This window comes from Caenorhabditis elegans, chromosome V (assembly GCF_000002985.6).
Source record: "Caenorhabditis elegans chromosome V".
Lineage (NCBI taxonomy): Eukaryota > Metazoa > Nematoda > Chromadorea > Rhabditida > Rhabditidae > Caenorhabditis > Caenorhabditis elegans.
In genome coordinates, this window is record NC_003283.11 from 5,727,282 (window position 1) to 5,753,697 (window position 26,416).

Genomic DNA, 26,416 nt, shown 5'->3' on the forward strand with positions numbered 1-26,416 from the left:
CCTTACATATGGATGAAAATTTTCGACTTACATGTGCAACCATAATGGCTTTTGTAATTTTGATATTCTCTTACATTTTTCATGAGAAAAGTGTTTTGATCTACAGGTTTCGAGTATCGGACTTTGTATCAACACCTACGTTTTACGTGCTCTTATTAAAAAAGAAGGACAATCAAGCATATTCTACAAATTATGCATCTCAAAGTCCATTTGCAATCTGATGACTTGCTTCACGTTTTTGGTCTGGTCAACGCCGTGCACCTTTTTGTATGACCCGAAAATAGATATACATACATACATACCTACCTACATTTCAGAAATTTTTTTTATTATCTCCCCTACTGAGCGAACTTATTCTCGGGACAAATTTCTGGATGGGGAGCATATATAACGGGTAATAGAGTATAGCCATTTCCAGAAAATATGTGGGAATTTGTTTCAACGATGGATTAGAATTATGTATGCGCGAGAAAGTTGTTGAAAACAGTTTGTTGAAGGGATCCATGATTATCAACAATTTTTAACGTGAGAAAACCGAAATGTGAAATAGACAAAAATCGTGAATAAAATTAAAAAAAAAACAACATATTCCTAAAAATATGTCCTAAAAATTTGAAATTTGCAATTTCTAAATATACACTTTGTTGCGTGTGTTTGAACCAGGAGAGCGTTGCAATCGAAAATTTCCGGCAATCTGTAATTGCCAATTCTTAGAGTTTCTGACATTTTGGCAGTTACGGTAATTGCCCAGTTCGACAAATTCCCGGAAACTTTCCGTAATTTTTAAACCTAATTATTTTTGAGAATCAAAACATTTCACCTTGCATTTTTAGTATTCAATAAATGTTTTTTTGAAGAAAATGTAGGAACTTTAAGCTTAAAAAATAAAAACTTTAAATCTGAAATTTTTTTTCTGGCAGTTTTTTATGTTTTAATCGTCGCGGCATACATTCCAAAAATGTTTTCACCTGATGCTTTTCAGTTGAAATTTTAGCTTTAACTATTTCAGTAATGCTCAAATTTAATATTTTTTCAGGAATCTGCATCCAACTTTGTCTATCTTTAAATCGATTCATTGTCACTTACTTTCCATTTTTATCAAATGGAAAAAACAAATTTCTCAACATCCGCGTATGTTATAATTCCTCTTTATCCAGATGTTTTTGTAGATGGAAATCCTATAATGTTTTTGTTTATTTATTTATTTTTAGAATTGTTTGATAAGCTTAACTATTATATTTGGTATATCCTCTCTTTATGCCTATCCAGGTGATTGAAAACATACAGTTAGAATATTTATTCACTCACTAAATTCATTTGAGGAACTGAATTTTCAGAAGGCTGTGGCTACGTTTACTTTATTGAGCGTCTTTCCTGGGCTCCAGAGAATTCACAAAATTTTATCTTCATTCTTACAATGGCATTTGTTTCTAATTTATCCAACGTCACGACATTCATCAAGCTTATGGACATTGTAGGAGCATTCTGGTTTTTACAATTGCTTTAGGCGCAACTTTGAAATTTTGTGAAGTTTCAGAAAAACTTTCAACAAATTTAGAGCAATATTTTTAGACTCTCTAACTACTGTAGTTCATTATTAAAAACTTTTAAAGTTTAAACTTTTAAAAGAAAGTTTATTCCTACATTAGGTACTTGTTGAAATGCTGAAAAATGACTTATTGTTGAAATGCTACCTAAAAATGTTTTGCTGTGATTTTATGTAAAACTAAAGAAAAATAATAGTGATTCTCTATTTTATAACTCTCAAATCAAAAAAGGTTTTCAAAAAAATCTAGAGAATGAAAATCTAAATCTAATAGTTCCAGCTAACCGAATGTATATTTAGACTCGGCAGCACGCAATGTTCATAACACGAAGTGAGAACCTCTCGAGACAAGGACGTTTGATGTTTGCACAGGTTCATCTTTCGACTCATTCAAACTAATAATATTCAATCTTAGATTCTAGAAGGTAAAAAAAGTAACTTTTTTGCAGAGCGTGATTCAGGATTGTTTGCACATGATCGACATGTTAGCATGCTACGTCATTTACAAGTTCAACGACGCTCTCTGGTTCCCATTTTTGCATGTCCGGCGTTTGGCTCACAATTCATGTTTTTGACGGGTTTGTAGTGGTTGTGATACTAGAAAATAACATAAATGTTCTGACGAATTTATTTTACAGTTTCTTTTTCATAATGCTAATTTTATTTCAGATTCGTAATGATGATCTACAACATTCATCCATCATTGTTCAAATTAAAGCCTAACATAAGACCAGCGACAAATGCATCTTCTTTAAAGTTTTTCTGAGAATCGAAAATAAAACTTCTATAAAATAATGGATTTAAAAATTTCATGAAAATTTTGGTTCAATTCGAATATTAAAACGTTGTTTTTTTCATTGACAAATCAGTCCAAACAAGATTGGAATTAAACAAATTTCGTTACCAGAACACTCTTCCGGGATTTTCTCTTTCCGGCTCGTTTCGTTTCCTCAAAGAATGGCTCATTGGTTGTTGCTCCGCTCGTGGTGTCCTCATTGAATCTAAAACTCAATAGGTTTCTAATTCCCTATTATTGATGTTTTTCATAGAAATACCAAATCTTGTTCCCACAGTTGTTTTCTTTGCGACTGCCAATTTTCTGCGTACACTGAAATCTCCAGGGATGCCACTAAACAGTTCTTGTCTATGTCCATACCATTGTTTCCTATAATCGCCATTTTCCTAAAAATACAGATATTATTCATTTTCATAGAATTGTGATTTCTTGTTAGGTAATAAAATTTTGATTGAATTTGTAGATTTTTATTAGATTTTTTATCATTTATTTAAAGCTCCCATCATTCCAAAGTGTAATTTTTTTCACGAAATTTGTTAGTTTCTTCGTGAGTCAGTTAGATATAGAAATCGAAGAAAATTTTAGTAACACTTTGTAGAATGAGTCTTAAATGTTCCGGCAAGTTCTCGAATAATTATAAACACCCCATTTTAAACTTTTTTTTTCATAAACGTCACAGCTCTTGTGTCGGCAAAAATCAGAATCGTAAAAGTGTGTTTCTGATTTTTAGACAAACCGCTTGTTTTCATTTTTTTTGAGTTTATTAATTTTGAGACAAAAGATTAGAAAATCTGAAACGAGTTGACTTGCAATCATAGAGAAGGAAAATGGAACTACTACTGTGAGAAATGGTTGTCAACGATACCGCTACTAATCAATTTGTTTAATTTTTAAATCCTTGCCTACCAAAAATAGTTTTGCATTGTTTTAAAATTGGACCATAATGTCATCCGATATTTCGTTTTTTTTTCTCGCTAGAGGCATTCAAGAACAATAGTATGAACCTATTTTCCTTTTATTTGCGCATTTTGCGCATTGCAGTCGTTCGCTTTGCCACGGGAAATCTGATTAATTCTTGAATTGCCGATTAAAAAACGGGATTCCTAGAAACTTTCAATCAAGGTTTGGCGCCAACTTCTTGCCCGTTTTCAGAACAAAAATACTGAAAACCGACTCCCGACTTCTCATGATGTTTTTTTTTAATAGAATGTTAAATATGATCTATTTACTTTGTATTATCTGTACCTTTATTAATACCATAGTCTGTAATAGTGCTGCGCCCCACTTTTCTATTGAAATATTGGGTCTTTTTGCTACAAAAATATATAATCTTAATGAATTTCCGCTTAAAAGATGAGCTTTTGTGACTACAAGACTGAAACTGGGTTAAAAATCAAATCAACAAAAAACTTGAGATAAAAAAACTTGAGAAAAAACTTGAGATTATGTACATTTGTGAAATAGGACAATAATCAAATAATAAAACAATTTCCGGCTGCAGCAACGCGGAAAAGTTTGTAAAATTGGCCATTTTTTGAAGATAAACTAAGTTTTTTTTAAATTCAAAATGTTCATATTAATTTGTTAATGACTATAATTCAAACTTCCAAATTTTCAGTGCCCCTTCACTAAAATTGTGTAGATTTGTTTGCAACGTTTGTTCGGAACACTAGAAAAAATACTCAAGTATGGATGAAATTTTTCGACTTGCATTTGCAACCATAATGGCATTGGTAATTTCTGCTCTTCTCTTCCATTTTCTAAATGAAATGATCTTTGATCTACAGGTTTCGAGTATCGGACTTTGTATCAACACTTACGTGTTGCGGGCTCTCATTAAAAAGGAAGGACAATTGAGCATATTCTACAAATTATGCATCTCAAAGTCCATATGCAATCTGATCACTTGCTTCACGTTTTTGGTCTGGTCAACGCCTTGCACCTTTTTGTAGGTCCCAAAAATAGACATGCAAAGCATGATTATTCAAACAACAAGTTTCAGAAATTTCTATTACCTCCCCTACTGGGCAAATGTATTCTGGGGACAAGTTGCTGGATGGGGAGCATATATTACGGGTAATAGATTTTAGCCATTTCCAGAAAATATGTGGGAAATCAGTTTAAATATATATGTATGTGAGAGGAAATAGTTGAAAACAGTGATTTTGAAATGCTCCTTGATTATTAGAATTCTTGGAATTTTTTAAGAAATCGGAGATGTAAAATGATCAAGACAAAACGTAGACTTGAACATTGAAAAATGTCAGAATAGGTCCGCAATGATTTGGATTAAATAAACTAAAAAAAAACCGAACACCCGGTTTTTACGGGCGTTGTATTGACCGGTATCTTTTGCCTGTTTGGTCACTTATTGTACAATTATATGACCAAGTATAGTGTGTGGCCAAACTCAAAAAAATGTCAGGCTGCGGGATAAACTGAACTACAGACGTCCTATTTAGTCCAGTTCGCAACAGGGTGGCAAATCTTTTCATCAGCTTGTACACAACTGCTCATTTCAGCATGATAATCTAAAATTTTAATTCAAAAATGAATACAGAAACGTAGAAAAACATTTGTTCACTCTGAAATATTTTTTTTCCACAGAAATATATATCATTTTCAGATTTAAAGAACCTTTTTTGAGCTTTTGTATTAGTTTTTAAGTTGAAAATTTAGATGATTATGGTGAAAAATAATCAATATTTGTCGTAAGAAAGTTGTGAGAATTGAAAGTTGCTTTGTTATATCATTTTTGCAGGTTTTCTTTAATTTCATCATTTTCTAGGAATCTTCATTCAAATCTGTCTATCTTTAAATCGTCTTACTGTCACTTATTTCCCATTTTCATCAAATGGAAGTAACAATCTTCTGAACATGAACGTATGTTTTTATTATCTCTTTATCCACATGTTTTGGAAGTCCTATAATGATTTATCATTATTTTTAGAACTGTTTGATTTGCCTGACGATTATATTTGGTTTATCCACGATTTATGGCTTTCCAGGTGATTAAGTTAGAAGAATATAGAATATAAAAACTTGCAATGTCCATCCACATTGCTAAATTCACTTAACATCACGGAAGTGCATTTTCAGAAGGTTGCGGCTACGTTTAATTTATTGAACTTCTTTCCTGGGCCCCAAAGAATTCACAATGTGCACTGAACCATGCGGATCAAAATTTCATCTTTATTTTGACAATGGCTATTGTTTCCAATTTATCCAACCTGGCGACATTCATTAAACTAATGGGTCTTGTAAGAACGCTTTTTATTACGATTGCTTCAAAAATTTGTGTGTTTTTTGAAAATTGGAAAAATCTCAGTTTTTATCACTTTTTTTGGGAGTCGTCGATCCTACTGGAGCTACTCCGCTTTGGAAGAATTTCAGCATATCCAAGATGGAGAATGAGAAATTATGCAAATTGAGTCTTATGCAGTATTTAAATTAAAATCGCTCATGAAATCTGAAAATTTTGCTTGCCATTCAAAATTATTATCTAAAAGTTCATAGCTTTGAATCTGACTAAATTTGGAACACTGTTAACTGTTAAAAATGTTTTTAATCTTAAACAAAAACGTATCATTCAAAATTAGTGTTATACCAAATTTGCGAGGGTGCAAACGGAGACATCGCAAATTAACTAAGGATGTGTACTATTGTTAACAAAGAAATATCCGGGAAAATGTAAATATTTTCCCCATCCGAAAATAAATTTATTATTCAGACTTATCAGCAAGCAATGTTCATAACACGAAGTGAGAATCTTTCCAAAAAAGGCCGTTTGATGTTTGCACAGGTTCATCTTTTGATTCATTAAAACTAATAATATTCAATCTTAGATCATAGAATTTGTCTCATCTTTTAAAAATGAAAATATTTTCTGCAGAGCGTCACTCAGGATTGCTTGCACATGATCGACATGCTCGCATGCCAAGTCATTTACAAGTTCAACGACGCTCTCTGGTTCCAGTTCATTTGCATGTCCGGCGTTTGGCTCACAATTCATGTTTTTGACGGGTTTGTAGTGTTTTTGTTTCTTTATTCGTTTTTACCGGAAACTTTGATCTAAGAATTTCTTGAATAATTTTTGGACGCAAATGAGCTGCTCTTTGATATGTTTTCAGGAGAGGAAATGATGGCAACGTTGTTATTATTTGCGTTAAGATCTAAACTTATGTTAGTCTAAATCAAAACAAGGCATTTAAAGGTTAGAAGCAAGAATTTCGAAAACAATAAAAATTGAAAATTTAAATTTTTGGATATTATAAGTTCAAAATTTGAAGCAATTCTTTTGTAGCTTAGATTGGTAACTTCCATAAATTTCACATTCGACTTCAGCCAACATTAGCAAATTTCATTTACTTTTCAGACACTAGGCTAGACAATTTTGACCAACCATACTTTCTTCTGTAAATGAGAAGGGTGAAAAATTGCCAGAGGCCATAAAAAATTACAGAATGAAAAAGAGAGTTGCCAGCGAATGTTTAAAACATTTTGTGAGGTAACTTAATTTTGAGGTAACTGTAAAACTAGAATAATTATTATAAGTTTAAAAAATGGAAACATTTGAGAGGTCAAATAAACAACGAGACTTGATCTTGAAAATTTTTGAGCAAATATTATAGCTTCACATTTTTATAAAGCAAGTACCTGAAAATAAATTTTATCGGTTTGGGAATAAGTTTATACTAGCACTTTTTAGTTAACTAGTGCACACTTACAATTAGTGTTAGTACATTTTTTCTCATGGCAAGACCCCATTACTTTATGTGGCTTTAAGTATGAATTTCAAAAATATTGCAAAATTTTTAGACGAATCAATTTTTACAATTTCGTTTTACACATAAAACAAATTCATTTCAGATTCGTAATGATGATCTACAACCGAGACATTCACCCTTCATTCTTCAGACGAAAATCTAAAATCAGACCCGTAACCAATGTATCTTCAATTAAAATTATCTGAAAATTAACAAAATAAGAAAAATCAATAAAAATAATAGATTTATATATTTCAATTCTTATTATTTACAAGCATACAATCATAAAGAGAACATATAAGAAGACCCGATGAACACATAGAACGTGTTGAAATCATAAAATCACAAAATCCAGGAAACAGAAATTTGGATTAACCGGGAACACAAAAAACTAAAACAAACATTTAAAAAATAAAAAAGCTCCTGAAAACTGATTGAAAGCGAAATAACAAAATGTTGCCATGATGTAGTTTAACCCGTTGACTTGGACGATTTGGAGACGGACAAGTTGTTAGAGAAAATCATACAAAGCTTGGCAATGTCTCATGAAGGAAATCATCGTAGATGATCTAAAAATTAAGCAATTGTTAGATGAAAGCATTAACTGAGAATTTTTGATTAAAGTTTTAGAGGCTTCAAAAAAATATTGTTAGAAGAGTTTAGAAGTGTGACAATAGTCATGTAAATGTCTAGACCGTCACCACTACTTCATCATCCTCTTCATTATACAATTCAGAATGTGTGAATGAAATGACACGTACGTAGTCTCGGTACTCGCGTGCCAACGAGATAGCAATGATCCAGAAGCCAGTCAAGATGACAAAAACGAAGAAGAAGCCGAGATCCGACCAGACTGAGTAGAACGTGGCGCGGGTGACGACGTAAAGGAAGAAGATTGCAGAAAGGAGGATGCTGAAATAGACGTCATGTTGTTCAGAATTGATAATATTTTTAGAGTGAGCGTTTTTTTTTCAGAATTTTTCTTAAACGAAAACAAGAAAGTCTATGTAACCGCCGGAAATGCATGTTATGACACAATATTTCAATATTTCTGGGCTCCTCTCCTCTAATCCGATAATCAAGGAAGTACAGTTTTTGACGACGGATTTCTTGGATTTTCTAAAGCGGAGCCAAATATCAAAAATAGATCGGTTTTTTTGGCATTTTCTTTTTCGAAGAATTTAAATGCTAACGAACCATATTATGAGGTGAAGAAGTGCGCAAATGATGAATGGCTGTAAATAGTGAGCTTTTTGCAAAGTGATTCCTCTATTCATCAGGTATACAATTAGAATGTTGAGCATTTGAGTTGCAGATAGTCCAACTGAAAATTTATAAATTTAGAATTTAAAAAATTCTAAGATCACACGTTTAACCTACCATAATAGATGATATTATTGGCAAGGGAATGATTTTCCGTGTTCCACAAAGCACATGCAATTACACTTGAAATTATTGATAGGCAGAGGAAAGATGCTCCAATAATTCGAACTCCGAGGGCTGTTCCATTGTTTTGCGGTGAGTTTCCGGTCATTTTCGAGAAGAGGATAGTCATTTTTGGTTTGGAGGGAAGGAGAGAGTCGGAAGAAATTTTTATTCTGAAACAGATTAATTATGTGAATTATTATGTTTAAGAAAAAATGAATAAATTTGTGTAAATGAACGGAAAGGAACGCATACTCAAGTTGAAAATGTTTAAGTAGATCTTTGGGCGGATTATGTAAAAAGGGCGAAAGCTTATTCACACGCTTTTTATTCCTCAGGGGGGAAGAGCTGAAATGAATCACACTCAAAGGAAATACGCACTTCTCAACTACTACATATCAAAAATGAAAATTTTGTAGTAATAGTCTGGGCTGGAAAGGAAGAAGAAGAAAAAAAAATAAGAAAAAGAGAGAACTAAAATACAAATAAAATGAAAAATAATAATACAAAAGAAGAAAGTTAAAAAAAAAACCGACTAATAGGACAAAAGTGTAGGTGGTTGTTGGAGGTGGTTTATTACACAACCTACAATAATCAGATTCTGGTTTTAGGCAATAGGCCACTGGTCGCACCGTCTCTTGGTGGTAATGGGGGTAGATGAAGCAGCGATGAAAAAAAAAATGTTGGGCGGAACAGAGGGCGGGGCTTAGGACGATGAAGCATCGAAACGAGAGAGCGCAGAGAGAAGAGATTGAGAGCATATTGTGAGTGTGTGTGGCAAACCAAAGAAAGGATTTAAGGGGAGGATTGGGATAAAGAGACAAATGAAAGTATTAAGAACAGAGATCAGGAAATGAATATGATGATTAACACAATTGGGGAGGTAAAAAGATAAGGAAAACTCTGCCAACGAATTTTCGTCTGCAATATGACGTTTTTTTTCGGGAATAACTACACCTACATGATAGAGTAGAAGCATACTAGACAATTCTTATTAAAATGTAGGCTTATTTCATTGGATGACTTGCATCAAATTTCTTTTGAAGTCTTCGGATATAAACTTTGCAAAACAACTTATAACTTTGGATAATTGCAAAAAATCTGAATTTATAAGAAATCCTACATCATGTTGTTATTTTTGAAAAAGTGCTAGTAAAAACTGTTCCAAGTTTCACCTTTTCAAATAATTGAACAAAAGTTCCTGGAAATTTTTCAAATTATTAAAAACAACAAGTTCTCCAAAACTCAAAAAATTCTCACAACACGCCTACACAGTCTCCAAATTTGATTGAGCTCCAAACTAAATTAGAGCAGAATGTTCAAATTGTCTCCACATTTAGGCTGAAGAATTACGTCAAAAATTACAGGTTATTGGTTAATGGCAGTGCTGCAATAATAACCAAAAAAGACTTAAAGTTTCCGTATGCTGTCATTATTGGAAACTCAAACCAGAAAGTTTCCAAAATTTTGTTCAGAATAGAAAAATAATGTTTTTTTTACATGACATAAAAACTACCAAAACTTATTTGGACATCAACGAATTGCCCAAAATGTCAAGATTTCTTGAACTACCCATTTGTTTTTTCCAAGGTACATGTTATCACTCTAAAACTAAGATTTATTCAAACTGTCAACGTAGGCGCAGAAATGTCTGCCTTTTGCCTACAGGTGTGCACATTGAGAAAGTAAGAAATTCCATTGGTTTCACGCAAAAATGTACGCAGGAGTATACGGTGCGAAAGCGGATTTGAAGAGTCGAGTGCAAGGTGTTCCAAGGCATACTTTCACTTGGTGCAATTTCTAGTCTGTCTACCATGGAAGCCATACTACAAAATATCTTATCACCTTCCTGAGAAACTGAATTTAAAACTCGTAGTAGCACGCTATAAACGAAATTTCTTGGGAACCATGTACGTCTGAGAAATCGCGTCAGAACTAACTAACTATCACATAACAAAAATAACTAAAAGTGACGACGAAAAAAGTAAGTAAAAGTTATAATTATGCTCAACAAATGACATGTTGAACAAAACATAAGTTCTCTTTCGGCGGAAACTTTGTAATTTTAGGACATTCACCGGGAAGTCTACAATTTTGTTCCTGTTGTAGAAGACGGGTTGTAGTAGAAACACAAGTACCAGGAAAAGTACTTCACTTCAAGAACACATACTTCTTTGCGTGTTCTTTTTACTTTGGAAAAACCCTAAAAATTTTCCCAGGAACGCGACGTTCCATGCAATAATTTTTTAGTCAAAATATTTTTTTCTAATAACAAAAAAAATCATCAATCAGAGCCTAATTCATATTCAAATTTCAACAAAAGGATCCTTATTTTTGATATTTTACTCAATGCAATTTAATTTTTCATTCAACATCACATTAAAAAACCATTTGAGTCGTGAGAACGTCGAAAACAAAAATATGAATTCTTAGATATCTGGAATAGTGATTTTCAAATAACCCAATAATGCTCGAGTACGTGACTTTTTTTACCTTGAATTAGATTTTGCGGGGGTTCAATATATAAATAAAAGTAGGAGGCAGGATATACTGAGACTGGAGAATTGGAGGCGATAAAAATTTTGAAAAAAAATTTCAAGAAAATAACTTATAAAAACGGAATATAATAATTACAAATAAGCCAAAGTTTATCGGGGTTAATTTTGTTTTGAACAGATTATTTAAATCCTTGACAAATTCTGTAACTTTGAATTCAAGATAATGTATTCAAAAAATTGTATAATTCAGTATCAAAGCCCAGTAAGTTTTGCTTTTTGGAAAGCCAAAACAGAATGCCTACTCAAGGCAGCCAGGTACTCTGGCACATCTACTTTATACCCACCTCTACCTGCCTACGATTAGTGTCTGCAAACGCAGAACTGTTGTGCATCTTTTAGATTTACTATTTTTATTTTGTAATCAAAAGTCAAACTAGGAAACATTTTGAGTATTCAATTGTGTAATGAGCATTCAAGTAGGTACATAGTAGGCCCTTACTGGCAGGCTAGTTTTTCTTCTGAAATTCCATAATTTGGGAGCGGTGATAGTTTATCGAGATGCTTTCAAGTTTTGGCAACTTTTCAAAATTTCACAATAACCTATCAAAACGTTTAATCAAAAGCTTTCATAACATTTTTAAATTCTCTTACTTTTAAATTTATGACATTTTCATCAATATCAGAACCAAAGATTACAACCTATTCCATTTCTAAATGTTTTCCAAAAATGTCTAGATTTTCGTTTTATAAATAACGAATTTTAATTCATTTTTATCACCAAATTCTTAGCATTAACCAGTGTATAATTAATCAGATTTCAAAATGTGCACTAAAAATTTCCCAAAACTGCCCTTCAGTCTAATAATAGAGAAACCCTAGGCTTTCAAATTCGTCATCGATTGACTCAGTTGTCTATTGATAATTGAACTAAAAATGAGTAAAATTAGAATGAAAGTGTATCGAGTCAGAGTATTGTACTTGAAAGGGGAATCCCCAGATATTTGAATGCCTCGAGACCGGATTTGTCACTTTTTCTTTGAAAAGAGTGGGTTAATGTTCCAATGATCATTGCAGTAATGAGCACAAAATTGAGATTTGATGCATGTAAAAAATCCACATACAATATTTATTTTGGGAGTATTCGGAGATTTATTATAACATTCAACATTTTATGGAAAACACTGGAACAAAATCCGTTTTTGCAAGTCACGTAGAGTTGGAATGACTAAAATTTTGTCACGTTTCGGAGGAATATTTTTCACATCAGACGGGCTTAAGGATCCTGTCAGATGATCCACTGAATGAGCCGAGATCAAGCATTCTACGTTTCAAGACAATCACGTTTGCTAAGCTGAATGACAAACAAAGAATTAGTGGGAAATATATGTTTTGACACAAAACGTGTGTGAAGATTTTGTGTGCGAGGGTTCTAGGAAGTCCTAGTAATTGTTTTGGATTTTAATTCCACTAAATAAAATACGATTTGGAAATCAAGAAAACAGAAGATTGAAAAGTATGCTCAAATGGACTGATTGATGGATAAGTGGACTACTTCTGAAAACTCCATAATTAGGAAAATATTCAACCTTTTTAAACTAGCAATTAAAGTATACTTATAAGCCATTGAGTGTAGCCCACAATAAGCATTAAATTCAAAAAGTCTAGCTTTTAGGAAACTGTATTTCTTATTTCTTGCGATAGGACATGGCGGCAATTATGTTTGGCAATTCTACGAACATTTATTTTAGTTGAAACATTTCAAAAATGCTATAAAATGGGTTGGCAGTAGCCAATTAAAAAAAAAACAAAGCTTGATAATTTTATAATTTTCTATCCGGGAATTAGCAAGTTTAAGATATTTTCTGAGCACTTTTTTAAATTTTTCAGCTGGAACAAATGTTCATTTTCAAAGAAATCAAGTTATGTTCTATATTTTGCCACTAATTTTCAATTTAAAGTGTTGAAAAAATATGGGGCAATAGGCCATTTTGTAGAATTGCCGCCCATCCTTGTATTAAATTAATTTTTTGTTTTCTACTTATTTGAACCTAATTCTGACTGAAAATTTATCACTTTGTTACTTTTTGAAACTGATCTTGTATGATCGTAGGGATTAAAAGTAATAAGTAGGTTCCAATATCCAGTTTCTGATCCTTTAAACATATCACTTGGGTTCGTCTGGAAACTAAGCTTGACATTCTAAGAAAGTCTAATGATAGGCATTATAGTGATGATCAAAACAATGAAAACAAGTAGCAAAGATCTCATTACATTTGCCAAAGTGCTGCAGAAAGGTGCGAAGAGTTGCAAGATCACTTTGTAGTAGAAATTTGACTTTTTTACTTTCCAAGTATACAGTTTCAATAAACAACATTTCAAATTCCAAAATCTGAGTCAGTTCTCATTTTGATCCTTTGGACCCACCTACAACAACTCTCTGGATCAAAAGATTTTATAAAACTTATCACTTACTAAGTAAGCTTATCTTTTGATTTAAGCAGTGACATAGTGTCGGGTGACACATTCAGGAACCAAATAGATATGTAACATCCTGTGAGTTTAAAATAAAAAGTGTCTAGTTAGAAGCCAGCAGTTCGGAAATGTTGTCTGGGTGCCTGGGTGCGCCCCGAGTTCAAAAGGCTTCCATTTTTCACTTCAATCTACAAATTTTAATTCTTTTAATTCTGATCATTGTACTGACATAAGCCGAAATGAATCACAAGCGCACTTTTATACAAAAGGGAATACAAATCTAGTCTATTGGAAGATAGATTTTTGATATTTTCTTGCCATAAACTTGGAATATTGGTATCTAAGATTTTCAAGGAATATGCTATTACATTCAGGCACGTGATACAACTTAAACTTTGCAATAAAAAATCATTTCAAAGCTTCAATCTTAATGTACACTTCCAAAAAAATAATTTTCATTTCCTATATGGACTTCCTCAAACACATTTTACTAATCAAATTTCTGTATATTTTTTCCGTTTCCCCAAATATATAAAATCACTTTAATTTAAATATTCTCTAATAGAATTATGGAATTTATTGGATTTCTAAAAGTGCGAAGCAACAACATAGGGATTTGAATAGGAAATCTGAAAAATTTGAATCAAAATTTGAATCACGTGATAAGAAAGTATTAATTCTAATTGGAGTAAGCCGGAGAAACCAAAAAATAAATAAATGAATGAGTCAAAACATGTGTAGTATTAACATGTCTTCCTCTCCATTTTAGCCGTTTTGTTACTTAATCTTATCAAGGGTTCTGTTTTAGTATTAGGAGGCAACAAATTGCTCAAAAAAAGTTGTTATGTTTTGACAAGAAAGTTTGAAAAAATAAACATTTGGATTCTCGTAATTTCAACATTAAAATTTTCAAAAACATTGTTGATAAGGAAGTTGGAAATTTTTCAGCTATTCACCTTTATAATGAGCAAAACATGTTTTCAACAGATTTAAGCAAATAATACCAAGAATTTCAAAAAGGTGTTCCTGTCTAGCTACCGTAACCTCATGTCTGTCGAAAGAAGTAAAACTTGGTACAATACTTGGTACAATAGGACCTGTCATAATTGTTTATACCTATTCAAAATTGAGGTTTCACGGCGAAAGCGTGCGCTATCATTCGGAGAAAAAGTAACATTTCTCTTGTTTCCGCCAAAATTTTATTGACCATTTTCAGAAATCTTAGATAAGTACTCATATTTTAAAGTAGAGATATGTTCTGTTGCCAATGAAAAACTTTCTTCAAGTTCAAAAATTCCAGTCATAAAATGAAAATTTTGAAAAGATTTCACCATTCGCCCTTTTGCATTGAAAGCATTTCATAATACTCCAAAGTTCCCACAGAAAGAAACCAATGCTCCAGTCATCAGTGCATATTGAAGTAATATTTTTCCCACGCTATGAAAAAGCACTAGCATTTGAAAATTTGTATGAAATTGGTTATAACACTGTTCAGTAACAAAAAATGCAGCTTCCGGCTCTGAACACCTTATCAATCTCTTATTATCACATGCCATGTTGTTTTTTCTAAAATCCTATTCATAGCGCTTGCAGAGCCACGTCATTTGCCGCTATCTTTATTCCTTTAGTCAGAAAAAACTTTTGTGTTCGGCAAGATGATGATGTGATACAAAACAAATTGTCTATTTAATAAGATTAGACAGAATATAGTTGAAATGGAAAGCTAAATATGGATGCAAAATGTATCAGAAATGTGCATACGCAATGGGGTAAACTGTGTGACGAGGGACTGGCGTGGGAAAATTGAGAGCAAAACTAAGAGTAAAACTACACATATTCTATGAACTTGTTTCAGAAATATGCTTGAAATAGATCCACATGTGAATGATTAAAATCGAAATAGATCAGGAAAGATGAAATGAAACACGTTTTTTTCAAGGGACAGCTCAGAATTTCCAGAAATCAATTTACAATTGTTTCCTTCGTTGGTAAATATTACAAAAATTTATAGCAATATTCAATAAGACCTTTTTATTTTTTGTCTAAATGAATTACATCAAAACAGATGCGGCCAGGGCGTTCTGAAATAATTCTGGAAAACACGAGTGCAAAGTGGATCAAGCACGCATTCATGAATTATGCGTGTTTTGATAACACTTATTCAGTGATTTGCTATATTTTCTAGAAATCGAAACCGTACTTTTCTCATGACGATCTAGTGAAAAACAACATAGTTTTGGATTTTTAAGGAGTAGATTCGTATTCGTGGCAGGCCCCAAAAAAACAATACTGGAACAAAATTGAAAAAAGGGTTAACTATCTTAAGATTATCATGTTGCGCAGCCACAAAATTTTGCTCCAAAAATACGATACGGTACACGATCTCGACACGGCATCATTCTGTCAATGACAAAAAAATGTGTTCCTTTAAAGAGTATTGCAATTAAAAACTCTCGTTGCTGAGGGGTTTTTTTAATTCGTTAATATTTATGTATGTCTTTTTATTGCTTTCAAGTTTTTTAAGATTAAAAATAAATTTGTATCGAAAAAATATGCAAACCCAGTGAAAGTTCCGCCACAACGTGAGTTTGAAATTACAGTACAACTTTAAAGGCTCACACTTTTTTGCAACGAACACAAATTTGTCGCGTGAAATTACCATTGGAAATGCGCGGGCGTAAAAATAATACGTAAAACGGCAAAGTGAATACGGTAAATCTTATTCACTACATTTAACATGAAATTCTGACCAAGAAGGTTCCTGTGATCAGTCAAAATATATTAGTCAGCTTCCAATGTTTATTATTTCAATGGCTTCCAACAATGTACTTTCATTTCTCTGATTTGTGTTTTTTTTTGTTACATCCGGGTATCAAAAATTGAGAAACCAACAATGTAATCCGATTGGTAAAAACAATAAAGATTCGAGTCTATTTTTAAAATACGCCATACCTACAAAATATGGATCTTTGGAAGAATTGGTTTAAGATTTATGACTTTAGACAAGTTGTTTTCCATTTCCACACGTGTCATAAAATTTTTACTAAATGAAAGAGTATTTACAGTGTTCACTCATTCTTAGCTAGGATCAGATTCTGGAAATGAAGAAAAACCTGCAAGGATTTTCCTGGAAATCTTCATTTAATAAATTAATGTATCGGTTTATCGGTCGATTTGCTTACCGGATCAAATTTTCGAGATCAACGAACTTGAACATATCCAAGTATTTTATTGATAAAGTGCTCATCATTCGATGTTTGATATTCATGAGAACAATACAAAGGTACAGGTTCAGAGCACAATCACGTTTTCATTTTTTTTTTCTTATCAAGCTGGCAGACAATAGGCGGCAGACTAATCCCAGGACGGGGGAGCACAATTAATGGATTAGCATTTGGGGAGATACGTGACATATTTGGTGACGATTCAAAAATCGCTGGAGGTAGATATTTGATGTTTTTGGAACGATAATGAAACTTGAAATGCATACGGCGACTGATTGGGTTTCTTTCATTTCAGATCGGGGTTTCTTAATACAGGAAAAATATAGAAAACAATTTGAGATAAACAATTCTGATAAGATATTTAATATATCAAACTTTGCGGGGCCTGATCAAATCTGATCATAGACTAAAAATTAAAAAGACTCAGATTTTCTTTTCAAAGGGGAAATAAATATTAATTTTCAGAACAATCTTTCAAAAAAAGTAACTCAACATTTGACTGAAAAACAAACAGTGCTACTGGTGGAACTACATTTTCAGAGAATTTTTGGCAGATGTAATATTTTGTTTTTTAGGATGGTTAGCGGTAGGTAAACATTTTCGAAGCTTTTTGATTTTCATTTATTTCTTTGTTCGACGAAAAAAGTTTGTTTGATCTGGTTGATTGAAAAATATTTCAGTTTCTTTTCAACAATTAAAATTTTCCAAACAGCTTTCAAAATTTTTACCTACCCATAAACAACCTAAAAATGTCAAAATTGCGTTTAAAAAAGCTCTTGGAGCAAATCTACAGGCGCCAAAAAGTGAAAAATGCACTGAAATTCAGATAGGCAATTGTTGAAGTGAAGTTCAAATGGGGCTTGTTTAGTTATATGGGTTAAATTGAAACGTTTCCTTGTTAGAGAATTTTTGAATAGTTGCAATTCATTTTGAAACATCGATTTTTTTGGGTATGTAAAATTTTCATTTAAAAAAAACTACACATTTTTGTGATTTTTGAAATCAAAAATCAAGCAGTGGTTTAAAACACATATTTTTGCAAAATATTAACGATTCCAGATATTCCAAACTTTGGCAACAAGTTGTAGGTCACATGTCAAGTAAACAAAATTCTGATATCATTGTTGCATATGTTTTTCTATTCATATCAATATGACATGCGCACCTGAATATCCGAACATTTCAACTGAACTTTGAGACTTTCTCTCTCAAGTGCTTTGAGAAATGACGCAACGGAAGTTTTCATTCTAAATTATCGAATCTTCACGAGGCAGGGAGGAGACGCCTGTTTTTGAATGTGGAACATCCTTTCTAAATTAGGACGTGTCGTCGGAAGTGCTCGATAATCAGACGACGACGACGAAAAGCAGGAAATTAAAAAATTACTATCGGTCAGCTGAGAGGGCGGTTTAGGGCACGAATTTGAAAGATCAACAGGATACACTGATGTTTCTTAGAATGTGAAAGAGATCAATGAAATGCTCTGAAATTCAATAGAGGGACTTAAAAGACGGTTTGAAAAGAGACTGAGAATTTAGAAAGAAAAAACAACAATTGGTGGGAACCTTTTTTGAACTTCTCATAAATTATAGATAATTGTTTTTGTTCTCCGAAACATTTTTTCTTTAAAGAAAAAAAAACTAAAATCTTTGGGTGAATGTTTGATTTTGATCAGTGATCATAGCAAATTGGAAAACCAAACAATTAAATTATATTTGGTGTTTCTTTTTTCCCCGATTTCTGAGCCGATCCCAGGAAAAATATAATTGGAAAAATAAATATGTGAAACCTATATTTACACATTATTATTGTTTCTTTTGTTGCATTAAATTTGTGAGCTGCCCCCTTCCTGCAATCACATGTCGCCGGATATTCCATATTCAATTTCCGATGGGCTATAGGAGTTCGAAAATCAGAAATTCGAGCCCACGCTCCTCAATTTTAATGTCAAATAGACGAGTTGGCTCCGGAAATGTTCTAAGGTTTTTGAACCTAGTCGCTGGAAATTTTGAACAAGGTTCGGGGAAGAAAACAATAAATTTTGATAAAATGGTCCAAACTAACTGAACTAACTAAACTGAACTGTTTTTGCCAAGTTGGACAAAATTTCAAAAAACGGCAATCTCCAACTTTGTTGTTTGCAGCTCACTCTTGAGTTATAATGTTTTGCGGACAATTTGACACTTTTTTAAGAAATTGAAACAACTCCTATTTTTTTCTCAAGTTTTACAAATGTCTAATAAGGTATTAATTTAAAAAAAAAACTACTAAGGTTTGAAAATCTTAATGAAGAACTTTTTCCAGGGCTTTCCTCAGACCGTCAGATTCAAAGAATTCATAAATAATTGAGGAATTTCTTTCAATAAATAAAACGAATTGTAAATATATACAAATGACGTAAACGGTGCATATAAAATGGGAATAAAAAGATGGATGGATGTGTGTGTGTGTGTTGAGAAACGTAAATTTAATTATCACCGGACCACGCTGTAAGACGGACACCAAAAGAAAGAAATTGGGAATGGCTCTTCTCTTTTCTTCTAAATATAAATTGTAGCAGGAGTTGAAGCAAGATGTTGAAGGAAATAGAGCAAAATTAAAAAGTTCTTGTGTTTGGGTGTACCAGAGAAGATGACCAGTTCAATTGCTTGAATTAAAGTTTCAGGGTCGAAGGTTACTGAACGTCAGGCGGCTCTGCTCAAACATCAGAGTATAAACTTGTTTCTTGGAATAAATACGTGCACAAATATTTTCCAATTTTTTTCTAGGTAAATTTGTGGATCAACAATTCACAAGCAGTCCTTTCTAGACATGACCATCATTTAGAATATCCACGTTTGGGAACTTCGATAAGTGGATAGTGTTCAAAAAAGTGGAGTAATGCCTAGTCTGCGAAGTTTTGGCTTATGAAAAGATATTGGTTCAGAGTTAGTGGGGAGATACGGCTGGGGGTACTGAGTAGTACTGTAGAAGTACTGTATGGTTGCTGTAGGATTACTGTAGTTTGGGCAAAATTGAGTTTTTGTCTTTTTAAGGAATTTTGGGATTGTATGTTGGTGGGGGATAATGAAAGCGCTTAAAATTTGATACCAGTCCCCGAAGACACACAAAAAGTTTATTTTAGGTCAGATATTAATTTTTGAAATTATGAAAACTAAATAAATCTCCCAATAAAAAATGCGGTCGTTTATATGCCTCAAGGTCAGTTTTTTTTATTGAACTGGAAGCTTCTGGCTTCAGAAAAATTTTGTAATTAAATTCTGAAAGCGCTTAAAATTTGAAAGAAGTCCCCGAAGAAACATTTTTAAAAAAGTTAATTTTAAGTCAGATATTGATTTTTGAAATTATGAAAACTAAATAAATTACCCAATAAAAATGCGGTCATTTGTATACATGATGGTAAGTTTTCTTGATTGAACTGGAAGCTTCTGGCACCTAGAAAAATTTTGTAATTAATTTCTGAAAGCGCTTAAAAGTTTCCGCAAATTCTTGTTGATCTGCCAAAAAGTCAAGCTAGAGGTATCTAGATTCACTCTCGTTAATATTAAAGTATCAGTAATATTTTTGGAACAGTTGGTTTTTCGATCGAAACCAACAATAATACTGTTCCAATAATCAAAATCTTTTCATTTTTCAACACCACACTATACCCTTCCATATCTTTTTTGATTTGTATTCGACACTACATCGTACCCTACTTGTCTTATTTTCCTTATCAAATTGACCATTTTCTCTGCCATCGCCCGCACTCACGTTTTCTCAACACATTCCCGATTGGAGATCTTTTTTTTCTGAACTCAAAATTTTCAGAATGACCATCAAAGCGGTAATTTTTGACATGGGAGGAGTTATCCTCCCAGCACCAATGCACTATTGGAAATGTAAGTTTTCATGGAAAAATTATTTGAATTTTCAGATATGCCATTTTATTGCTAGGTTCTGTTAATCAAAATATTTGTTCAAGAATACAATAATTTGAAAAAAATTCTATCACTGAAATTTCAGCCATCGAAAAAACTCACAATCTTCGTGATGGTTCAGTGGTCGAAACAATCATCAGTAAAGATTTCTACCCACATTTCAAACTTTTTGAAACCGGACGGTTGACTTCGGAGGATCTCGATCCACTTTTCACTCATATTTACAATTTTCAGGTTTACAATTTTTTTTTTCTAAAACTGCATTTTTTTAAGCCTGAACCTTGATTTTCAGAATAATCGAGTTGGAGACATTTTGCCAATTTTTGTAGAGGTTAGCAGTCAAATCCAACACACTCCACTTCTCCCGGAGATGGTTGAGCTTATCAAGGTTTGATTTTCATTTTGGCATAACATGGTTCTCCAGACACATCTGTTCATTTCCAGTCTCTTCGTCTTGCCGGCTACCGTACCATCCTCATTACCAACAATTTTTATACGGATCGTGCTAGACTTTTGCCAACAGTTCCATCGCAAGTTGGACTTTTGTTTGATGATGTTCTCGAGTCTTGCCGTCTTGGTCTCCGTAAACCTGACACTAAAATTTATGAATTGGCGCTGGAAAGAAGCAAGGTAGCATTATCACATTTACAAATCTTTCAACTTTTTCGTTTAGCTTCACCCATCCGACTGTGTTTTCCTCGATGATCTGGGGTCAAATCTGAAATCCGCCAAAGAAATGGGAATCACTACAATTAAAGTTGTTAGCAGCCAGCAAGCAATTCATGATCTAGGAAATATTCTCAAGTTGAACTTCTCCTACCCACCGGAAACACGGGATTGCATTCCAAGTAATTAATTTTTATTTCTTTATATCTAACATAAATATTAGTTGCTTCTCTCTTTTTGGCTTTTTTCATAGTTTGCTCATCGTATTTAATTTTAGGAGAAGTTCTCCCAATTGAAAAGATCAATGAATTGATTACCAGAAGAACTGGGACTGATAACAAAGTTGAAACAATCCGCAAATTCCGTCATGGACAGTCAAACCCAACATATTACATCCGAACAGTAAGAGGGTCTCAGTATGTTCTTAGAAAGAAACCAAGTGGAAGTCTTCTACCAAAAGCTCATCAAGTGGATCGAGAGTTCAAAATAATGAATGCTCTTCAGGGACTTGTTCCTCTCCCGAAAACACTTTTGTACGATGAAACGTTAGTTTTGCCAACTTTAAAATTCTAAGCTACAATACATTATTTTTTTAGAACCCTTGACACTTCATTTTATCTTATGGAATATCAAAAAGGAAGAATATTCCTGAAACCATCACTTCCAGAATTGACTCCACCAGAAAGACGTCGTGTGTATGAAGAAGCACTGAAGACGTTAGCAACAATTCATTCGGTTGATTATGAAAAAGTTGGATTACAGGACTTTGGAAGAACAGGTATATTTTAACAATTACATATTATTTTTAGAAAATTCGATTTTTTTTTTCCAAAAATATCAATTAAAGAAGGAAAATTTCCGATTTTTCGTTTTTTAAGCAAAAATCTAAATTGGAAAATTTTTCGTTTTACACTTTTCAAAAAGACTTGAAAAACTGACACCTGTGCATTTTGAAAATTTGATTAAAAAAATACGTTCATTTTGATTAGCATTTCATCAAAATATTTTCAGATGGGTACATGGCCCGTAATCTGAAACGATGGTCAGACTCCTATCAAATGGCGAAAACTGAAGAAATTCAAGAAATGATAAAACTCGAAGCGTACCTAAAAGCAAATCTGCCAAAAAGTGGAAAATCGACTATAGTTCATGGGGATTTCCGTGTGGACAATTTGATTATCGAAGAGAATGAGATCAAAGTGAAAGGAGTTCTCGATTGGGAACTCTCAACAATTGGAGATCCGCTTTCAGATCTTGCAACATTTTTATTTGTATACTATGTTCCAAATAGAATGATACTTCTACCAGGGCTCGGAGATTACAGTGAATCTGATCTTCATAGAATGGGCATTCCAACCATCAAAGAGTGTTTGGAACTTTATGCAAAATACACAAACACGGAAGTTGTTGATCCAGAGCTATGGACTTACTACATGGCGTTTGTTATTTTCCGATTTGCAAGCATTATTCAAGGAGTTTATAAAAGATCTCAGTTGAAGAATGCATCTTCAACTGAAGCTTCTCAGTTGGGACCACTTGTTAGAAAGCTGGCTGCTGAAGGAATGCAAATGATTTCAAAAGTTCATGCATCAAAATCTTACGGTCAACTTACAATTATTCCATCAGGAATGTCTTTGAAAGCTCAAAAATATTACGAAATCGTTCGAGAAATTATACAAAATGATGTGATTCCGTTGGAACAAGAGCTCTTGGAGTATTATGAAGAAGGACCTCACAGATGGACAATTCCTCATCCGAAAATTGAAAAGCTGAAGGAGAAATCAAAATCATTGGGTGCATGGAACCTGTTCATTTCTGAACACATTGATCCTGAACAAAAATACGGAAAAGGCCTGACAAACGTAGAGTATGCACACATCTGTGAGCTTATGGGAAGAAGCATTTTTGCACCAGAAGTATTTAACTGTCAAGCTCCAGATACGGGAAATATGGAAGTTCTCATCAAGTATGGAAGTGAAGAACAAAAGAGCAAGTGGCTCACTCCATTATTGAACGGAGAGATTAAGAGTTGCTTTGCGATGACTGAGCCTGATGTCGCGAGTAGTGATGCCACAAATATCCAGGTAAGGCTTTGGAGCTTTTCAAGCAGGGTCGCGATCGGAAATTTCCGGCAATCGGCAACTTCGGCAATTCCCGGTTCTGGAAATTTTCGGCAATCGGCAATTTCGGCAATATTGCCGGTTTTAGAAATTTTCGGCAATCAGCAATTCTAGCAATTGCCGAAATTGCCAAAAATTCGATTGCCGAACGGCAATTACCGCGCACTCCGGTTTTCAAGTCAGCTTTCTGGCAAAAGGTGCCACCAGTAAGTTGCTAAGATTTTGCCAAGAGTTACCAAGATGTACAATCAGATGTACTTTTTTTGAAGTATGTAAAAGTAGCTACCAAATGTTAAATTATCAGCGTGGATTTCTTGCAAAAAAACTTGGCAACTTGATAAAGAAGGTTTAAAGATGCCTACATGTTGTTGCCACCGTAAAAATTCTAAATTATGCCAGCAAACTTCCAAAATATTTTATTTATTTTTACAGGGTTCCATCGTCCGTGTCGGCAATGAGTACATCATAAATGCCAGAAAATGGTTCATCTCGAATGCTTCACATCCAAAATGTCGAATCGCCATTTTTATGGGACAAGTTTCTGGGGCAAAGCGTTCAAGAAATTTGCAACAATCAATGATTTTAGTGCCAATGCAGACGGAGGGTGTTAAAATTATCAGAAACACTCATGTTTTTGGATCACAGGATGCTCCAGGAGGACATCCAGAGATCACATTCACAAATGTTCGTGTACCAGTTGGGAATATGCTTTTGGGAGAGGGAAAAGGTTTTGAAATCGCGCAGGGAAGACTTGGGCCAGGAAGAATTCATCATGCAATGAGACTTATTGGGCATGCGGAACGGGCAATTGATGTTATAAAAGATAGGTTATTGACAAGAATTGCATTTGGAAGGAAGCTGGTCCAATTTGACAGTTTACGAAAAGAATTGGCTCTTTCAAGATGTGAAGTTGAGCAAGCCAGATTATTAGTATTGAAAGCCGCCCATATGATTGATACAGTTGGACCAAAGGTTTGAACTGAAATATTTATTTTTTTCATTTAAATGTTTTCATTTTAGGAAGCAAAATCTGAAATCGCCATGATCAAAGTTGTTGCTCCAAACATGGCAATAAGCATCCTGGACAGAGCCATGCAGCAGCAAGGAGCTCGAGGACTTACTCCATTTACACCATTGGCTTCCTTTTATGTATGGGCAAGATCTCTTCGAATTGCTGATGGACCAGATGCTGTACACTTGGAGACTATTGCAAAGATTGAGATGAAATCGAGATTGTAAACCTTTGTTTGAATTTGTATTGAAATTGTTTTATAAAGTGTCGTTGTAGTTTTAACTTGTGAATAAATCAAACAAATTTCAATTTTGAAAACTTATTATTGACAAAAATAATTTACAAAGTTTCAATGTCTTATTCTTTCCCAGAAAAGAAAATATTTAGTTTCTTTAAAACAGCCCAATTTTCCTATTATTTTGCATGAAATTTTGCCGCCTTTTCAATTTTCATGTAACAGCTCAAAAAGTCTACATTGTTCAACAAAATACAAGCATGCTAGCCGGCAAATCAGAAAATTTGACCTTTCAAAATTGCCGAAATTGTCGAATTGATACACAGTTTTTATTTCCTAATCGTATATTGTATTTCAAGTGTAAATTTTTAAAATATCATTCTCAAAGTCTCAATATTTATCTTAAAATTTATTCATATTTACAATTCAATGCAATTCAACAATTGAAACTGTCATGTGGAAAATACAATTACTCGTAATAAATATTATAAACGAATGCAATTAATAATAAATTTGATTCGACTCCGGAACAAGAGCTCCAAGGCATGGTGCAACATAATCAGGAACCATATCATCTCTTTCGTTCATTTGATTTTCAATGATATCTTCAATTTGATGACATCCAGATAAAACTAACAAAGTCTTCATTCCGTGATCTCTTCCGAATTTGACATCTGTGTTGGTTCTGAAATAATTCAAAAATTAAATTTAAAAGTTGAATAGAAATTAGATTTACCTGTCTCCAATCATCATTGTTCTTGATGGATTGATATTCCATTTTCTTTTAATATAATTAAATGCTGGAGTACATGGTTTTCCAACAGTCAATGGATCTCTTCCAGATGCACATTTGATTGCTGCAACAATTGGTCCAGCATCAGGAATAACAACTTCTGGATTTGGTCCTGGACATGTTTCATCTTCATTTGTTGCAACAAACAGAACACCTTCTTCTCTTAAATAATTTGAAGCCTTCATCATTTTGACATAATCGAAATGTTTTTCGTATCCAACAACGACTGCTCCAACATTTTCTTCCAATTTAATATCATACATGAATGCACCAGATCCGTCGGCTTCATCTTGTTTCTTTTCTGGTCCATGTCCAAAATATTCAATGCCTAATTCATCCATTTCATCACGAAGTCCTTGTTCTCCTATCAAATAAACTCGTTTTCCATCTAATCCAGCTCTGTGCAAAGTATCAGCAACAACTGCAGCTGGATTCACCAAATTGTTCTTGTTCATTTTTGAAGAGTTGTATCCCAGTTTTGCAAGCTTCTTTGCATAAACTGCACGAGATTTGGTGGCATTATTGGTGAGCACAATGATTTGTTTGTTGTGTTTCACAAGATAATCGATCAGACGAGGAGATCCTGGCATCACTGATTCACCGAGCCACAGGACACCTGAAAGAATTTATAATTAAAAATTGAACTAGATATTCTAGAAAACTAACCATCAGCGTCAAAAATGAATGTGTCAATAGTCTTCATGACCTTAGCGAAGGTATCTGGACAGAGGGGTTTCGTGGAACGGCATTTTGGATCGAGTCCGGCTTCGATACACATTTTTTCCTGATTGAAAAATCATTCTAATGCTGAAATAAGTCAATAAAGTTTTCATTGGACTTCACAGTGCAAAATTCTCACTGTTTTGAAGAAATTTCAGTTCCAGTTGAAAACATTCATCCAAAACCAGGTAATGTGGTCATACTACTTTGAATTGGATTTATT

The 26,416-nt window shown here is 33.4% G+C and overlaps 4 protein-coding genes, 2 non-coding genes and 2 pseudogenes across 8 annotated transcripts; 5 read left to right on the forward strand and 3 right to left on the reverse strand.

Annotated features, from left to right (window-relative positions):
* Positions 1-220: 220 nt before the first annotated feature.
* On the forward strand, positions 221-2,312 carry srx-124 (annotated as a pseudogene). The gene is made up of 7 exons: positions 221-267; positions 318-394; positions 1,037-1,131; positions 1,338-1,474; positions 1,827-1,918; positions 1,996-2,124; positions 2,216-2,312. Coding segments are annotated over exons 1-7 (674 nt in total).
* A 98-nt stretch (positions 2,313-2,410) lies between these two features.
* K09H11.15 (Integrase) lies at positions 2,411-3,602 on the reverse strand (the record flags this gene model as incomplete). Its single annotated transcript, NM_001269132.3, has 3 exons — positions 2,411-2,547; positions 2,602-2,728; positions 3,588-3,602. The coding sequence occupies 3 exons, from the start codon at positions 3,600-3,602 to the stop codon at positions 2,447-2,449; spliced, it is 243 nt and encodes an 80-aa protein (NP_001256061.1). The 3' UTR covers positions 2,411-2,446.
* Positions 3,603-4,030: 428 nt separating this feature from the next.
* Positions 4,031-7,314, forward strand: srx-123 (annotated as a pseudogene). The gene is made up of 9 exons: positions 4,031-4,075; positions 4,130-4,290; positions 4,345-4,418; positions 5,131-5,225; positions 5,293-5,350; positions 5,442-5,602; positions 6,073-6,144; positions 6,235-6,365; positions 7,212-7,314. Coding segments are annotated over exons 1-9 (900 nt in total).
* K09H11.13 lies at positions 6,225-6,371 on the forward strand. The gene has a single exon (NR_068787.1). It is a non-coding gene; the product is annotated as an Unclassified non-coding RNA K09H11.13 (non-coding RNA).
* Positions 7,315-7,337: 23 nt separating the features above from the next.
* On the reverse strand, positions 7,338-8,887 carry K09H11.6 (MARVEL domain-containing protein). Its single transcript, NM_072106.3, has 4 exons — positions 8,489-8,887; positions 8,306-8,432; positions 7,870-8,020; positions 7,338-7,677 (listed from the first exon to the last, which is right to left on the reverse strand). The coding sequence occupies exons 1-4, from the start codon at positions 8,661-8,663 to the stop codon at positions 7,630-7,632; spliced, it is 501 nt and encodes a 166-aa protein (NP_504507.2). The 5' UTR covers positions 8,664-8,887; the 3' UTR covers positions 7,338-7,629.
* Positions 8,888-9,130: 243 nt separating this feature from the next.
* K09H11.12 lies at positions 9,131-9,255 on the forward strand. Its single transcript, NR_068788.1, has one exon. It is a non-coding gene; the product is annotated as an Unclassified non-coding RNA K09H11.12 (non-coding RNA).
* An 11,282-nt stretch (positions 9,256-20,537) lies between these two features.
* acds-10 (Acyl-CoA dehydrogenase family member 11) lies at positions 20,538-24,752 on the forward strand. The gene is made up of 10 exons (NM_072107.7): positions 20,538-20,608; positions 20,733-20,881; positions 20,940-21,035; positions 21,092-21,277; positions 21,321-21,495; positions 21,591-21,858; positions 21,910-22,091; positions 22,325-23,397; positions 23,866-24,405; positions 24,454-24,752. Exons 1-10 carry the CDS (start codon positions 20,539-20,541, stop codon positions 24,670-24,672), a joined length of 2,958 nt encoding a protein of 985 aa, NP_504508.1. The 5' UTR covers position 20,538; the 3' UTR covers positions 24,673-24,752.
* A 318-nt stretch (positions 24,753-25,070) lies between these two features.
* pgph-1 (Phosphoglycolate phosphatase) lies at positions 25,071-26,251 on the reverse strand (the record flags this gene model as incomplete). The annotated part of the gene is made up of 3 exons (NM_072108.2): positions 25,071-25,365; positions 25,417-26,089; positions 26,140-26,251. 3 exons carry the CDS (start codon positions 26,249-26,251, stop codon positions 25,182-25,184), a joined length of 969 nt encoding a protein of 322 aa, NP_504509.1. The 3' UTR covers positions 25,071-25,181.
* Positions 26,252-26,416: the final 165 nt, after the last annotated feature.

Bases quoted from the DNA above. Each gene is read 5' to 3' on its own strand.
- K09H11.6 (NM_072106.3), bottom strand. From the start codon at position 8,663: ATGACTATCCTCTTCTCGAAAATGACCGGAAACTCACCGCAAAACAAT. The intron at 8,433-8,488 runs GTAGGTTAAACG...ATAAATTTTCAG, and splicing joins CAATAATATCATCTATTATG to TTGGACTATCTGCAACTCAA. The intron at 7,678-7,869 runs GTACGTGTCATT...CTTAATTTTTAG, and splicing joins CACGCGAGTACCGAGACTAC to ATCATCTACGATGATTTCCT.
- acds-10 (NM_072107.7), top strand. From the start codon at position 20,539: ATGACCATCAAAGCGGTAATTTTTGACATGGGAGGAGTTATCCTCCCA. The intron at 21,496-21,590 runs GTAATTAATTTT...ATTTAATTTTAG, and splicing joins AACACGGGATTGCATTCCAA to GAGAAGTTCTCCCAATTGAA. The intron at 23,398-23,865 runs GTAAGGCTTTGG...TTATTTTTACAG, and splicing joins GTGATGCCACAAATATCCAG to GGTTCCATCGTCCGTGTCGG.